Raw genomic sequence first — 14,583 nt, 5'->3', positions numbered from 1 at the left:
TATCACAGACTTTATATTACATACTAAACATATGAAAGACATGGGTGAACTGTGATTGAAACATGAAATAAATGAAATGATCTTCTCATTGTGTAAACCATTGTGTGAACCATTTAGATAATTGCCTTGTTTAGCCTGCACAATCTAATTTGTTTAAATACACTTTTGTTCTTTTACCTATCAAGGAGCTACCTATGAGCTGCCTTCCCTGCCCTTTGTTTACTGGCCAATAAACAAGGCAACAAGTACTGGACTAAAATATAATGTAGCTATGATCGAGCACAGGCCACTCATTGCCATGGTCACAACAAGCTGACCCAAGATGAATGCCACGCATGTGGCTTTGGTAACTGCTTGACATGCAGTCACATAAGAATGGGTATACACTTTATCCCATTGTATCCTAACCTAAACCAGGCAATACAACTGAGACAACAATGAGCATTTTATATGCAACCAAACATTATATTTTTATAACTACCACTTAAGTTGACTACAAAGTACAAAGATAATTTCATTCATTACATTTACTACATGTATATAACCATTCACAACACCTAGTTTAGTTGAAATTCTGAACTCCTCTATATTTACCACCTCGGATTGAGACAATATTGATCTACAAACTCCCTTGGTCCATAAACACAAGTTACATGAACATGCTGTTTCAAATTTATATGGTAGTTTTATGTTAACATTTGCAGTTAAACTGTTTCAATCTTTTTTTTTAACATTTCTTTTCATTTAATATCGACTTATTTATGATACACACTCACAAACCATCCAACCCCTTCACTCATTTGATCAGCAACAAACCTTCATAAACATAAAATATTTTATGCTTAAAAACCTCAGATGAAAGATCAGATGAAAAAACACTGATGAAAAAATTAAATACGAAATATGAAACTGCACTTATTCATTTGGTTGACCAGTTGCTGTTTAACCTCGACAACAATAAAGTCACTGGCCTTGTTTTCATAGACTATCAAAACTGAAGGTGCTTGGAGTGAACGAGACCTTTCTTCCCCTGTTCTGCAACTATTTGAGTTGAAGAAGTCAGTATGTAACTATGGGCAGGTGCCATTCCACTATAAGGCCTGTGACGCTCGGAGTGCCACAGGGCAGCATTTTAGTCCCCATCTTATTCCTTGTATTTATTAATGATCTGCCTAAAGCACTGCAGCACTCTGTCGCTAATACATATGCTGATGACACTACAATCAGCCACTACACTGACTATCAGGCAGCTTCGGAGGGTCTACAGAAGAACATTGATGAAGTCGTAAATTGGTCATCAAGTATTAAAATGTTGTTCAACGAGTCCAAAACAAAACCTATGCTTATCACGGAAAATGATTGGAGAGGAAGATGGAACTTTCCTCCCTTCAGTTATGTTTAAAGTCTTCTGAACTTGATCAAGTACACTCACACAAACTGCTTGGGGTGATGGTCAACAGTCAGCTTTCCTTTGACCAGCACATGGATGACCTATGCAAGAAGTTAGCACAGAGAATCGCTGTGTTGCGGAAAATTAGCTGCTCACTGCCTCTTGATCAAAGAAAACTTTATTATAATGCAACGATCAAGCAGACAATGCTGTATGCCTCAACCGTGTGAACATCCTGCTCTGTAGAAAACATTCAGAAAGTGTTCAGGATATGGAAACACGCAACCTTTGTACTACTTGGTGCTGACACAAAAGCGAACAGAGTAAAACTTTTTAAAAAATTAGGTTAGGTCCCATTTCACCATGAAGCGAAAATAAATACGTCAATATTGGTATATAAACGGATTTTAGGGGAGTGCCCTCAATAAATAAAGTTGCTTATTATCATTATGATTGTGAATATGATTATGATTATGATTATTATTATTATTGCTTTGATGAACCACACAATGTTTTTGAAGTTCATTTCTTAATGAAGACAAGACATGTTTCAGATGAGACATCATCCATCATCAGTTGTGCAGTGAGAAGTAAAATGAAAATATGCTATAAATAGTATAACAAAGTGAGATATTAACAAGAATAATTGAGGATGAAGGTGGAAACCAAGAAAAGGTAAAACTATTTAAGCTAAGAAAGGAGACTAATTAGTATGAAAGGGATAAATTAAGATGTTTGACCTGGGAATTTAAAGACAGCTGCTCCCAAAGGATGTGCATGGTTTCCTTGATTTTCAATTGGAAGCTTGTGGAAGCAGAGTGGAGAATTTTAAAACAATCTTCTGAACAAAGGGAGAGACAATTTTCAGAACTTCTCAGGCGTTTAAAGATGTGAGAATGTTTGTCAGAGGAGAGATGTTCGCGGACACGAGTGGTAAAGTGTCTGTTGGTAACCAACAATTATTAGTATTATTTATTATTATTATTATTATTATTATCATTATTATTATCATTATTATTATTATTATTGCTACTATTATTATTCCTATATACATGTACCAATATCAGTCCTTTAACCAATCATTCTCAAGGCTGTGCAACGCATTGGCCACAATGACCAAGAAAATCTGTACACAATACATTGACCCTACAACCATAGAGCCTTTGATAGCAAGCTGCCTGATCCCCTTGGATAAAGACGAAGGTGGGGTGAGACCAATAGGAGTCAGGGAAGTCATACGGAGAATCACTGGAAAGTGTGTGAGGAACGTTGCTATGAAGGATGTGATTGAAGCTAGTGGATCACTCCAACTATGTGCTGGGCAAAAGTCCAGAAGTGAGGCTGCAGTACATGCTGTGCACATGATATCTGAAGCAGATGATACTGACGCCGTACACAATACTGCTGATTGATGCCTGCATGTAATGCTTTTAATGCCTTGAATAGAGCAGCAGCTCTGCATAACATCCAAGTTTTATGGCCTATGATTGCAGTCTACACCATCAATACCTATAGAGAGCCAGCTCGGCTGTTCATCACTACTGGTAAAGAGATCTTGTCAGTAGAAGGGACCATGCAGGGAGATCTGCTCTCTATGACCATTTACATATGTATGTATGTACATATGCACTATTTATGCTCTTAGCTTCCAGCCTCTGATCAAGTGCCTGCAGGCGGCGTCTACAGTAAAGCAGTGCTGCTTTGCTGATGATACAAGTGGGGCAGGTTCTGCTACAGAGATAAAGATGTGGTGGGATACGCTGAATACCCTGGGTCCAGATTTTGGCTTCTTCCTATTTTTCTCATTTTTATTCTGTAAGAGCATTGAGATTTTTTAATGTAATGCACTAGAAATAATTATTATTATTATTATTATTATTATTCCTGAATGATAAGAAGTGCTGGATTATTGCAAAGCTGGGCAAGAAGGGAAGTGTGAAAGAGGTATTCAAGGAAACAAACATTAATGTAACAGTTGAAGGGAAGAAACATCTGGGTGCGGTGATAGGCTCATGAGAGTATTTGGACAAATACGTCACTGGGAAGGTATCTGAGTGGGTCCGAGAAGTAGTTAAATTGGCAGAGCTCGCCCTGGCACAGCCACAGGCATGCTATGCTGCCTACACTTTCGGTTTAAAACGTTGGTGGACTTACTTTCTAAGAACACTAACGGGCATTCAGGATCTACTAGAGCCAGGGATAATGGAATGTAACTGTGAACAGTTAGTTAGAGACATCCTAGCACTTCCAGTCTGCCTGGGAGGCTTGTGCCTTGGAAACCCAAGCCGGGAAGCAAGTCAGGAGTATGCTTCATCAGTCAAAGTGACAACATCCCTCGTTGAGCATATTATGTCCTAAACACACCAGCTGCCAGACGAGTCTCTTGTTAAGTTGGCACAGCAGACAGTCAAGAGTGAAAGAGCAGAAGAACTTAAGGACACAGTAGAGAGGATTAGGGAGAGTGCACTGCCAAAAACCAAGCGAGCACTAAACCCAGCAGCAGAAAAAGGGTCATCGGTGTGGCTGACAGTGCTTCCCCTCCTAGAAATGGGCTTCAACCAGAATAAATGGGAGTTTCGTGATACCATCAAACTATGCTATGACTGGCCAGTTGATATTCCCTCTACCTGTGTTTGTGGGGAAATCTTTGTGGTAAACCACGTCATGATTTGTAAATGAGGTGGATTTGTCATTCATTGACATAATGAGCTGAGAGACCTGGAAGGTGAACTCTTGAATGCAGTATGTAGTGATCTTAAAGTCGAACCCGTCCTCCAAGACATCAGTGGAGAACAGCTCAGCAGAGGAGCTAACAAGATTGGATATTCACACATGTGGAACTTTCTGGGAACACCAACGATTGGCCATCTTCGATGTCAGGGTTTGCCACCCAAATGTCGAATCATAGAGGGACCTAGAGCCACAACAGATTTACAGAATGCATGAAAATTAGAAGAAACATCAGTACTCAAGCAGAGTTCTCTCGCATCGACCTCTGCCTCCTCTGTCATCTATTAAAATGTGTGACGGTATCCTGTTCTTCTAATACATGTAACATGGGTGTTAGGTCAGTCTCTCTGTATGGTTCCTCATGTGACATCTGCTTGAAAATTGCCTTTTTTCCATCTTCATAATATTGGTATGATTCGAAAGTACCTCACACAGGAAGCTGCACAGTACCTTATTTGCACCTTTGTTACCTCAAAACTTGACCATGGTAACTCCCTGATGTATGTTTTACCTTAGTTAATAGACTTCAAAATGTACAAAATGTTGCTTCCCGCCTCGTATCATTGTCACCAAGATGTGCAGATATTACATTCATCTTGCTAATCTTCACTGCCTTCCTATATGTCTACGTATTGAATTCAAAATCCTCCTTATCACTTACAAAGCCTTTCATGATTCTTCAACAATATCAACTACCGTGTGCAACCTCAGATCGTCTCAAAAATACCTCCTTATACCATCCAAAATTTTAACCTTTAATCAAAATGCTTTTTCTGTTGCAGCACCTCACCTCTGGAAGAGTTTGCCAGATGATGTCAAAAATGCTGACTCTATTGCCCTTTTTAAACATGAACTAATTTAAGTTCAACTTTTAAGTTCTTTTGACTTTTAAGTGAACTTTTAAAGTCTTAAAAGACGTTACTGTTTAAACGAGCTTCTTATTTACTTGTATTTAATTTAATGTTTTCTTTTCGCTTTTTCAATATTTTAGGGAGCTACTAATACAAGAACCTTATAATAGTCATACATGTCAGATTAAATAAATAAACCTACCTGGTAATGCTTTACCCGAAGGATCTGATGTTTGTAGGTCACTGGAGATTCCTTTATGCATGCATTCAAACATCTTACGTTGCATTTCAGTGTCTGTTACCAACTGAAGAAGTAATTCTTCCTTTGTGAACCGGTCAGCATAAAGGAATTGAGTTTTACCACCCACCCAGGATCCATCTTCAGACATCAATGTGACATTTACTAAACCAGGATTCTTGGAGCCTGAAATTTAAACAATATCATAATCGTGATCAGTTTTTCAATTTTATTTAGGCAGCTATGTTTTTGAAATGAAATTACATGTATACAGAGATAATCGAAATAGCTCCAATGGAGCGACCCTGATTAATGCAGTAATGTTTGAGACAATTCAGTTCCAGGTCGTTATCCTTCTCAGTTTCATCTCCAAAATGCCAGACATAATGAATCAGTGATCAAACATCACAGGTAATCAGTGGTAATCAATAAGCAATCAATTAAAGAAGAAATGCTCCGGACTCAGTGAACTTAATGTCTTGCCAAGCAAGATAGTGGCTATATTTGGCGCTTAAGGTGGCAACTGTCAAATTTGATTTGCAAAGGAAGAAAGGAAGGCAGTCCAGAATGATGGATGGATCGTGTAGATAGTACTGTGCACAAAGGCTTGTGCTTGCATTTGAAAAATGAGGTTGACTTGGTTGGTAACAGTGAAAGGGTCTGAAACTAAGTTGAGGGGGCCGAAAGACATCTACAGAAAAGAGAAAAACAATAAGAAGGCTTTTTCAAAGTTGAACCATCAGGCGGAACAAGCCATGTAAGTAAGTAGTGGGGGTGTGCATGGTCATCTACTTGAAATGGTTCTTATGAAAGGGAGACAGGTGAGAGCAGCTAAGGTGGTCTGCCAGGGCCTTGTGATGCCCAGGAGATTGTGGACAGTGGTCATGTCAAAATCATGGAAAGCAGAGAGGAATCAGATCTCTCGCAATCATAATTACACGCCAAGTGGATGCAAATGACCTGAAGTGAGTGCCAGAATGCTGCTATTGTTGTCACAATGGAGGATGAAACATTTGCCATTCAGGACATGGCTTCAAAGTTTAATTAGTGCTTCCAATAGACAAAAGCTCAACATGAAAACATGGACAGAGCAACTGCAGACCATAACAAAGGAAATGACACTAACCAGTGATTGCAGGTCATGGCATGAGATGTGGGAGAGGGAAAGTGCAGAGCAATAACTATGGACGAGTCCTCAAAGGTGGTCTGGTGTGATGGCCATGGACATGTCAAGGGTATCCAGCTTAAGACATTTTGGGCTTAAGACACTTAGCTGCTGTAACTGCCCATACATCAGAGAGACTGGAGCGCAGCAAGAACTTCTGCAGTATTCGAAACTGATCTCGTGGGCTTCCCGTAGCTGAACATTTCAACTCCGCCTCTCACTCTCTGGATGACATTATGCTCTGTGGCTTAAAGCAACCCACTGGCAGCAACATCAGCCACAAGTAGCATGAGATAAAACTAGTCTTTAAGCTGGGCATGCGTAGACCAAATGGATTTAACATTACCTTTAATGTTTCCAGCACATATTACACATACACATACTAAAACAATAGTTTTCAAATATTGCAGCAGGCCTTCGTTAACTTTGTACTTCACGCATGCGCTTTTCGTGTGTGCGTACACATCCAATTTTTTGTATGACATGGCTCACTCATTTCATTTCCTGAAGAAGGGTCAAGCCTGAAACGTTTAGCAAATAAGCTATTATTTGACACATGAAAGAGCCTTCAGTCTGACATATATTTAGTTTATACAAAAATCAGCTTTGTTATGTAGTACATACATGTATGTGGTTAGGAATACCAACAAAATGAGTTGACGGAAAAGTATTGCTATTGAGAATTAAATACATACACGTAATTTGGAGGAATTAAGATGACGAATATATCTTACTTGGAGTAAAAAAACTTACTTGGAGTACTACCCGTCAAGGTAGAAAGGCTTTCTGGCTTTAAGGGCACTTTTCCACAACCTTCAAAATGAGCCACACATGAGTGAATGTCTAAGGGAATCATGTGCGGTGAGATGATACAGAACCGTTCTCCACCCTGTTTACAGAAAATGGGAATAATTCTACATCAACAATGATGTATTATCAAATAAGAGTTAAAACATTAACTCAAACAAAATTAATTCAAAATCATAAAAACATTTAAATCCCATGATTTCAAGAATAGAACAAAATTTCATGCCCATTTAGAAACCAATTAAATTTTCTCACCGAATTTCCAGGCAATGATTGGATGCTTGAGAGAAATTAAGGCTAACTCTGAACTTCTCTATTTTGGAATTATATCTGGCCTGTTCAGGACTTTTTCAATTAATACCAAACCTTTCAATAATTTTTAGAACACTCTGCGGTATTAGTCATTATAATCAATCAAATATTTTTTGCTTTCGTGTGATTGGTCTAAACACATCATGCGACCAAATAATCCCCAGCTAAAACTGGAGAATATCCGGGGATATTCCCCAATTTTCAAAACTGCACATGTTGTGAAAAATATTTGAAGGATAATAAACACAATGTAGCCTCCATTTGGCATGAAAATATATGTATATGCTCGGATATTTGTCATTGGACATTATCTGATCCTCAAAGCTCACAGTTTTCCTTGAGTTACGCTCTAGGAAAACTGTTCACTTCTCAGAATATTCAGATAATGTCTGCGGACAAATATCCATGCATATTTTTGCCACAAATGGATGATCTCTGGCACATTTTCATAACCACCATCAGTCCTCTACCTTAGTCACTATATCAACAGTTTTGACTTTAAAAAGAAACAGTTTTGATCCTAATAAAAGTTGGTGTTCTGTGTAAAATGATTTTAGAGCTGTAAAATCTAGTTTGAACTTAAGCCATATTTTGCTTCAGCTTTTTTTGTTTGCCAGGGACAATGAGACAATGCATGGCCACGTGTTTTCAATAGGCATCATTACATTACCTGAATTTAGAGATATATTTTAAACATGTGCTTTTAAACATGTGTACTTGAGTGATTTTCTTTTATCACACCTCTGTCAGGTAATTTTGCAAGACCTGAGCAATGATTCAAGAATGAGTATTTTTGTTCCTCCTTTGTTCTATTAAATAACGGTTCAAAAATACCTTTGTGGATCCTTTACAAGGAATTATTTCAGTAACTGGAACAGTATCTGTAATAAGATGACAGACATTCCATTGATTTCAAAGTTAATATTTTTAAGTACCATGAAAAGCAGCTTGGTGATACACATAACTGGAGCATAATAATTTATTTAGGAAATAGAAAACATGTACCATGTTTCTATTGAGTTATAAAAACATGAGTGAAACTTTGGGAGAACGAGAAATACTATGGGAACACAACCCGACCGCAGCTTTTTTCAAGTTCTCCCAACCTTCCATGAGTGTTGATCTATTAAACAATTAGGTTATGAGCTTGATATTTCTATCACGCATAATCTAATTGTTTCAGTATAAATCTACTAGACAAGTCATTCAAAAACATATAAATCTACTAGCATTCTATCAAATGCCATTCTCTGATTGGCTACACTACTCACTATCTATTCTGTGATTGATAGTGAGTAGCGTAGCAGGGTGCCCTTGTTAACAATATGACCGCCACTTCTTGGCGTTTTCGAAGTGTCTGTGAAGAGAATTTAGAAAACATTTTGAAGCACTAGTAGATTTATACTATAAAACAATTAGATTATTTGCTCTCGATTTCTATGCATGACACAATGTAGTTGACTCGCGCTGCATCCTCATCAACTATCACATGATAGTTGATAATTTTCTTTGTGTTATTTCTAATCTGTTTCACTTACAACAGAAAAATTGGTATTTGGTACTGTATGCATTACAAACATTTTGAGAATTGTTGTGAAAGTTAAACACTGCTGCATGAATCTGCGGCATGAGCCTGGAAGCAGCATGTGCAGACATCTAGTATTACCTGTCAAGTTGAAAGTGTGATTAGCAATAAGCACCAGCACTACATAACTGTATGTTGATCATGCTCCAGTATGTTGATGTTCGTGCTTACTATTGTGTTTGCCTTTAAAAAGACCTGTATATGTAGCTGTGTTGAACAGATAATCGAATTTCGTATTATTTAACTTTGTAAGGAATACTGTTTGAAAATTTAATTATTCCTGATATACTAACCTTCAGACTGCCCAGTGTCAAAATGAGACCTGGTACTTTCTTCTGGGCAGGTAGAATCATACCCAAGGTCCAAATTATCGTCACTAGACAAAATATCCGAAAGCAGCTGAATGGTCAGAATAAAGAGTAAGAAGAGATTAAAAAGTTATTAAGTGATGAAAACTTTTGTATCCGCAAACTTTACAAAGTACATAAAAAAGACCATTCAACAATAAGTTCACCTAGCTAGTTCATTTAATCAACTGATGCAAAAGTTGACGTCCTGCTTAAGACCAATTAACCAAATTGAGGTACCCACCAATGAAAAATCAGCTTATCACCGGACTAAATTAAATTACATTCTACATGGAAAATCAAGATTATCACAATGACTCCTGGTTTGGACATAATAAATTGGCATGGAGGAATGACTTAATAGAGAAATCAAATGTGGTTTAACGTTGTCTGTACTCTTATCAACAATGATATGTGTCATCACAGTGTTCAAAATGTTGTGGACTCACCAGGCCCAGCTGAGTGAATCTACAACAAATTTTGACCACTGTGATGACGCATTAATCGTTGTCGATAAGAGTACAGGCAACACTAAACCACATTTGATTTGTCTTTTACCACAATATCAACATCAAAGAAAATGTTTTTTTTCTCAGAGTGTAACCAACAGCGTGACACATTGACATGAGCAGCGTTGTCTGCTGTGGACTCTTATTGACAACAGCAAATTAGCCAATCAGATTGTGAGATTAGTAGCAATTGTGGTAAATAAGATTGATTTTATGTACAGCACAGTCTACAATTATTATACATGTACTTATGATTTGCTTGAGTGTTATCTTAATCGATTTCCAGATTGCTTAAGATCATCATGGGTGGATGAACAGAGAATTAAAACATTAAATGCCTTCCTTTAGGAACAGGTATTACTTTTCAATAATATTATGTTTATACCCCATACATAAACCTAGAGCTACAGATGTTGCACCACCAATTTATTTGAAGGCAGTAAAATAAATTTTTGAAGATTGAAAACATAGCCAACAAACTTAATTGCAAGTTTTTCCTTTTCATTTGAAATGCAAAATGCGAGCTAGAAAAAAGAATTTTTTCTGTTAATTCTGGTGAAATTGCAATTCACACTTGTGTACTGTGTACCAGCACATGTGGTACTGAAAGAATAAAATAATTTGACTGAAAAAGAATGGGAAAACATATTTACATGTACCTGATCTACATGTAATCCTAAATTTTCTTGGTGATTGTGAGCATGAGGGTGCCTTATTCTTTTCCTTTCGTTCACTGACAGCTTCTCTGTAGATGGCAATGTTGTTTCCTGTATGAAGATCGGAACTGGAACATTTTTGTGTGCTACTGCTGCTGCTGCTGTTGCTGAAGGAACCTGCTGCCAAGTGCGTTCTTGTTCTGAAGTTTGATCAATCAACTCCCTCTGTTGACTTCCTGATGCCATGGAAACTGGCTTCACTGAGTCTTGTGCAGCTGCAAAAATATTGGACATCATATAGTGTTACGTATAAATACATTTATTCTTATTTCAGGTTTATAAAATTGATACATGCATTTTTTTTGTACACAGTTTCTTTTAAATGCTTTCCTTCACTTCCTTGTTAATTATGTTGTACTTTCATTAGCAACAATCAGAAAAAGACTGGTGCAACTCACTCGCCATCCAAATATGAATCCTAGTCAGGCAATAATAGAACATTCTATACCAGTCACAAGGCTTATGACAATCTACTTGCAAGAACATTAAATTTTGATTGTTTGTCTCACAACATGGAGTCACAATCAATAGTTGATATCAGTGTTTCAATGTATAATGCTAGTCATCGTCAGGCAATGAGATCAACTGATGTGTTGACCACTGTGTAGCATATTGGTGCACCAACATTGGTGTGTTTTAGTGCACTGCTATTGAGGTTCTATTTGGTCCCCATTATTATTTCAACTAGTTGTACCTCTCGGTAAATGCCAATGAGCGAATGAATCATTGTTGAAGAGGATAAATGGTTGTTGAGCAAGTGTTTGGATATGTAACAATAATAATTATTCTTTGAAATCAAGGTAAATAGTGGCAGAATATCTACTGAGCCGCAAAGCGGTGAGGTAAATATTCTACTGCTATTCACTGAAATTGAAAAGAATAATTGTTTGAGAACATACAAGTTTCATACACCTTTAAAGAAACAAAATTCAGGCAAATTACTTCTTGAAATAACCGATGAATCCACACCTAACTGAGAACCCAATGACTGAACACTGAAAAAGAATGATCTCCGGACACTTCAACGCTTTGAAGCCTTGTAACATCCCAAAGGAAAATAGTGTTCTGATTGGCTTGTCCCAAATATCAACAACATGCAACTACATCCCAATATAGCCAAAAAAATCCCACTGACACACTGGAAATCCCTTACATGTATGCCACCTGTTTACCTGGGTCTGCAATTATTGTCTGTACAATGGAATCATTCTGCCTTTTCTGTACCAGTGACAGACCTTGCTGAGGAAAGCCTCCCATGGGATGATCATGAGGTGCCTGTGTTGTTAAATCTTCCTGCCCTCTCTGCAGCAAATTTTCAGGATTCCCCTGTTGGTTTGCATTTGAGACTAGAGCACTCGAGGGATCTCGTTTTTCAGTTAAATACCCGTGATCAGCAATTGAAGATATCTGTGATACATCTTTAAGTTTTTGTGATGCCACTAAAGCACTACCTGGACCAAAGAAGAACACATCGTTAAATTCACACACAGAAATTTATCAAAATGAGTACTTACATTCATAAACAATGTTGAAAAAGCAACCAAACACCAGACTCGTGCATGTATATGTACATCCATTGTATGACTGCTAATATTTAAAAAAATGTTACAAAGTACAACATAATGCACACCAAGAAACAAATTTCTGCAAAACATGTGATCACATTATGGTTAAACATACATTATACTGTTCATTTGACATAATGGGTGCATAATCAAGCCCAATCTTTTATGTGGTAGTCATCCTATGACTAATTAGAAAGCCACAGTGTTATTCTTTCTTCTTTTTACCTTGATTCTCACAATAAAATCATTACATAAATACGAAAGACTTTTCCTTGCCTTGTGCCACTGAAGACTTTATGCTTTGTTTTGATGAACTTCCCCAGATTATTGCTTTATCACCCAGATCTGCCTGGTAATGGTGCTGAACAGGGTTTGTCATACTATCTTCATTTACTGATTGTTGTGAGGCTAAACCCTCCATTCGCAAACTGCTTTTTTGAGTTGATGTCCCTGACGAACTCAATCCATGCTGCATATGTTGGAATGTCAAATTTTCTGTGGCACTCTGACCATGGCCTTGAATTCCAAGCAAAGCAACTGAAGAAGTTCCATTTTCCTGTTTCCTTGAAGGTGACGTAAAGGTACTGTGTTGTAAAAGGCTTTCCCAACCAGTCCATTTCCCAGCAATCCTATCTTGCTCCAAATATTGCTGTGAACCTCTGCGTAAGACTTCTGTGCTTCTGTTCACACATGTATTGTAAGTTGGTGGTGCTGAGAAGTCCCCCTGTCTTGTTTTGACCATCAGAGGTTGCATCTGTCGACTAAGAACATTCTGTGGTGCTGTGGCAGCCTCTGAAACTGCACCTTCAAAAAGAATGGAAGTCCTAAAGTGAATAAATCTCTCTTCCATTGCAACTCAACAAAGGTTTTAACTGTTACCTACTTATCAGCTTGAACCTGACAAAGGTAAATTAACTGCCACTGGGTTCCAAGTCCATATTATTAAAGCTGAAACTTCTAGCATAAGTCTTTCATCACAGCAAAGTCGAGGATTATTATTGTGGTTTATTATGTGCATGATGTCTATTAGTAGAGAGGGGAGTTATGCTATCGAAGGAAATGTGGTGACAAAAAAGCATAAATTAATAAATTATTATCTATTAGAAGGACAATAACAATTACGTCATTGATCCCATGGAAACCCAAGGTACCAAGTTGAAAGATAAATTTCTGTTCTGAATTTTTGCAAATTTCAGTATTGCCTTGATGAAGTGAAATCCCTAAGTAAGCAATCAAGTTTTTCAAAATATTCCGAGATATGAAGTTTAGGGGCATCTTTGTTGTTGTTTTTAAGTGATCTGCCAGGCTTCCTCCTGAATCACCAATGTTAACCATTTTGCAAGTTATGCTGCAGAAGATTATTCTGGCATGACAGCCAGCAATGCTCTTAAAACTGGCCACTCTACTTTCTTACACAGTAAACCTACTTCAAACTGAGTTTACCAGTTACATTTCTTCAGAAGAACTATTACTACTTTTACAACATCTCACTATTACATAATGAGGAAACAAGGTACAGTGTAGCATATCTTACCTGAAGGTAGCACTTGTGACTCATCAGATTCACGACTTCCCTTTAATAAAAAAAAAATTGTACTTGTCTAATTACTAAATCAAAAGTTGTCTGAGTTTTCACCCAAGAAGCAAGGTCTGATCTGTTGCATAAACAATTTCACAGGGGTTTCATTAAATGTTTTTAGCAGGAGGGACATTGGTTTTCACATGCAGGAAAAACTTTCTTAGTCCTTGCTGGCTAAGGGTCTAATTGTTTTTGTATCACCCAACTAGTCGGACAGAAAAGGCAATAATAAAGTTAGCATTTGCAAGCTGAAGAAATATTTATTTGGGAATAAAACAAAAGAAAGTGTCACCCTCGATTGCATCAATTTCGCTACTAGAGGACTATTAGCCAATTAAAATGCAGGATTTACATTAGACCACTAGTTGGGTGATACTAATCTTGGATGTTCCCCAGTTTTAGCCGGGGAATATTCGGTCATGTGACACGTTTAGACCAATCGTGTGCGAGCAAATGTATTTGATGGTTTGTAAAAGGGTATAAGGGCATAAGGGGTATAAAGGTATAAGGATATAAGGTGTATGAGGGTATAAGAGTATCAGGGTATAAGGGTATAAGGGTGACTTTTTGCGGTTTTTGGTTTGACCTCTTCGCAGATTTGTTCTAAGGAACATTCATCTGTTCTGACAAAGCTGCTTTTCGGTTCAATGTCGTTGTTGCAGGCAAAACTTCAGTTTGATTCCACTGATTAGCCTGACTATCCAATTTCATGCTTAAATTATCGCCAGCGCTGTCAATTCAGTGGTGAAATCGTCGCCAAGCTCATAGCGGTTGGTAGCCATGTTGTTC

The 14,583-nt window shown here is 37.6% G+C and overlaps 1 protein-coding gene and 1 pseudogene across 24 annotated transcripts in view; one reads left to right on the top strand and one right to left on the bottom strand.

Annotated features, from left to right (window-relative positions):
* Nucleotides 1-14,583, bottom strand: part of LOC145460421 (uncharacterized) — an 83,070-nt gene that overhangs the window by 58,220 nt on the left and 10,267 nt on the right. For 23 of the 24 annotated variants that reach the window (XM_081445207.1, XM_081445218.1, XM_081445223.1 and 20 more), the window contains exons 4-11: nucleotides 13,750-13,789; nucleotides 12,492-13,019; nucleotides 11,823-12,101; nucleotides 10,594-10,865; nucleotides 9,372-9,477; nucleotides 8,328-8,374; nucleotides 7,128-7,263; nucleotides 5,174-5,395 (exon numbers count right to left, since the gene is read on the bottom strand). In XM_081445207.1, coding sequence (XP_081301333.1) covers nucleotides 5,174-5,395; nucleotides 7,128-7,263; nucleotides 8,328-8,374; nucleotides 9,372-9,477; nucleotides 10,594-10,865; nucleotides 11,823-12,101; nucleotides 12,492-13,019; nucleotides 13,750-13,789 — 1,630 coding nt within the window. The remainder of the gene's footprint in view (nucleotides 1-5,173; nucleotides 5,396-7,127; nucleotides 7,264-8,327; nucleotides 8,375-9,371; nucleotides 9,478-10,593; nucleotides 10,866-11,822; nucleotides 12,102-12,491; nucleotides 13,020-13,749; nucleotides 13,790-14,583) is intronic. The other variant, XM_081445210.1, reaches the window with a different exon arrangement.
* Nucleotides 2,421-3,580, top strand: LOC145460451 (uncharacterized; annotated as a pseudogene).

Source organism: Orbicella franksi, chromosome 11 (assembly GCF_964199315.1).
Source record: "Orbicella franksi chromosome 11, jaOrbFran1.1, whole genome shotgun sequence".
In the NCBI taxonomy this organism is placed as follows: Eukaryota; Metazoa; Cnidaria; class Anthozoa; order Scleractinia; family Merulinidae; genus Orbicella; species Orbicella franksi.
Note: the sequence above shows the minus strand (reverse complement) of the source record. Positions and strands in the feature narration are given on the sequence as shown.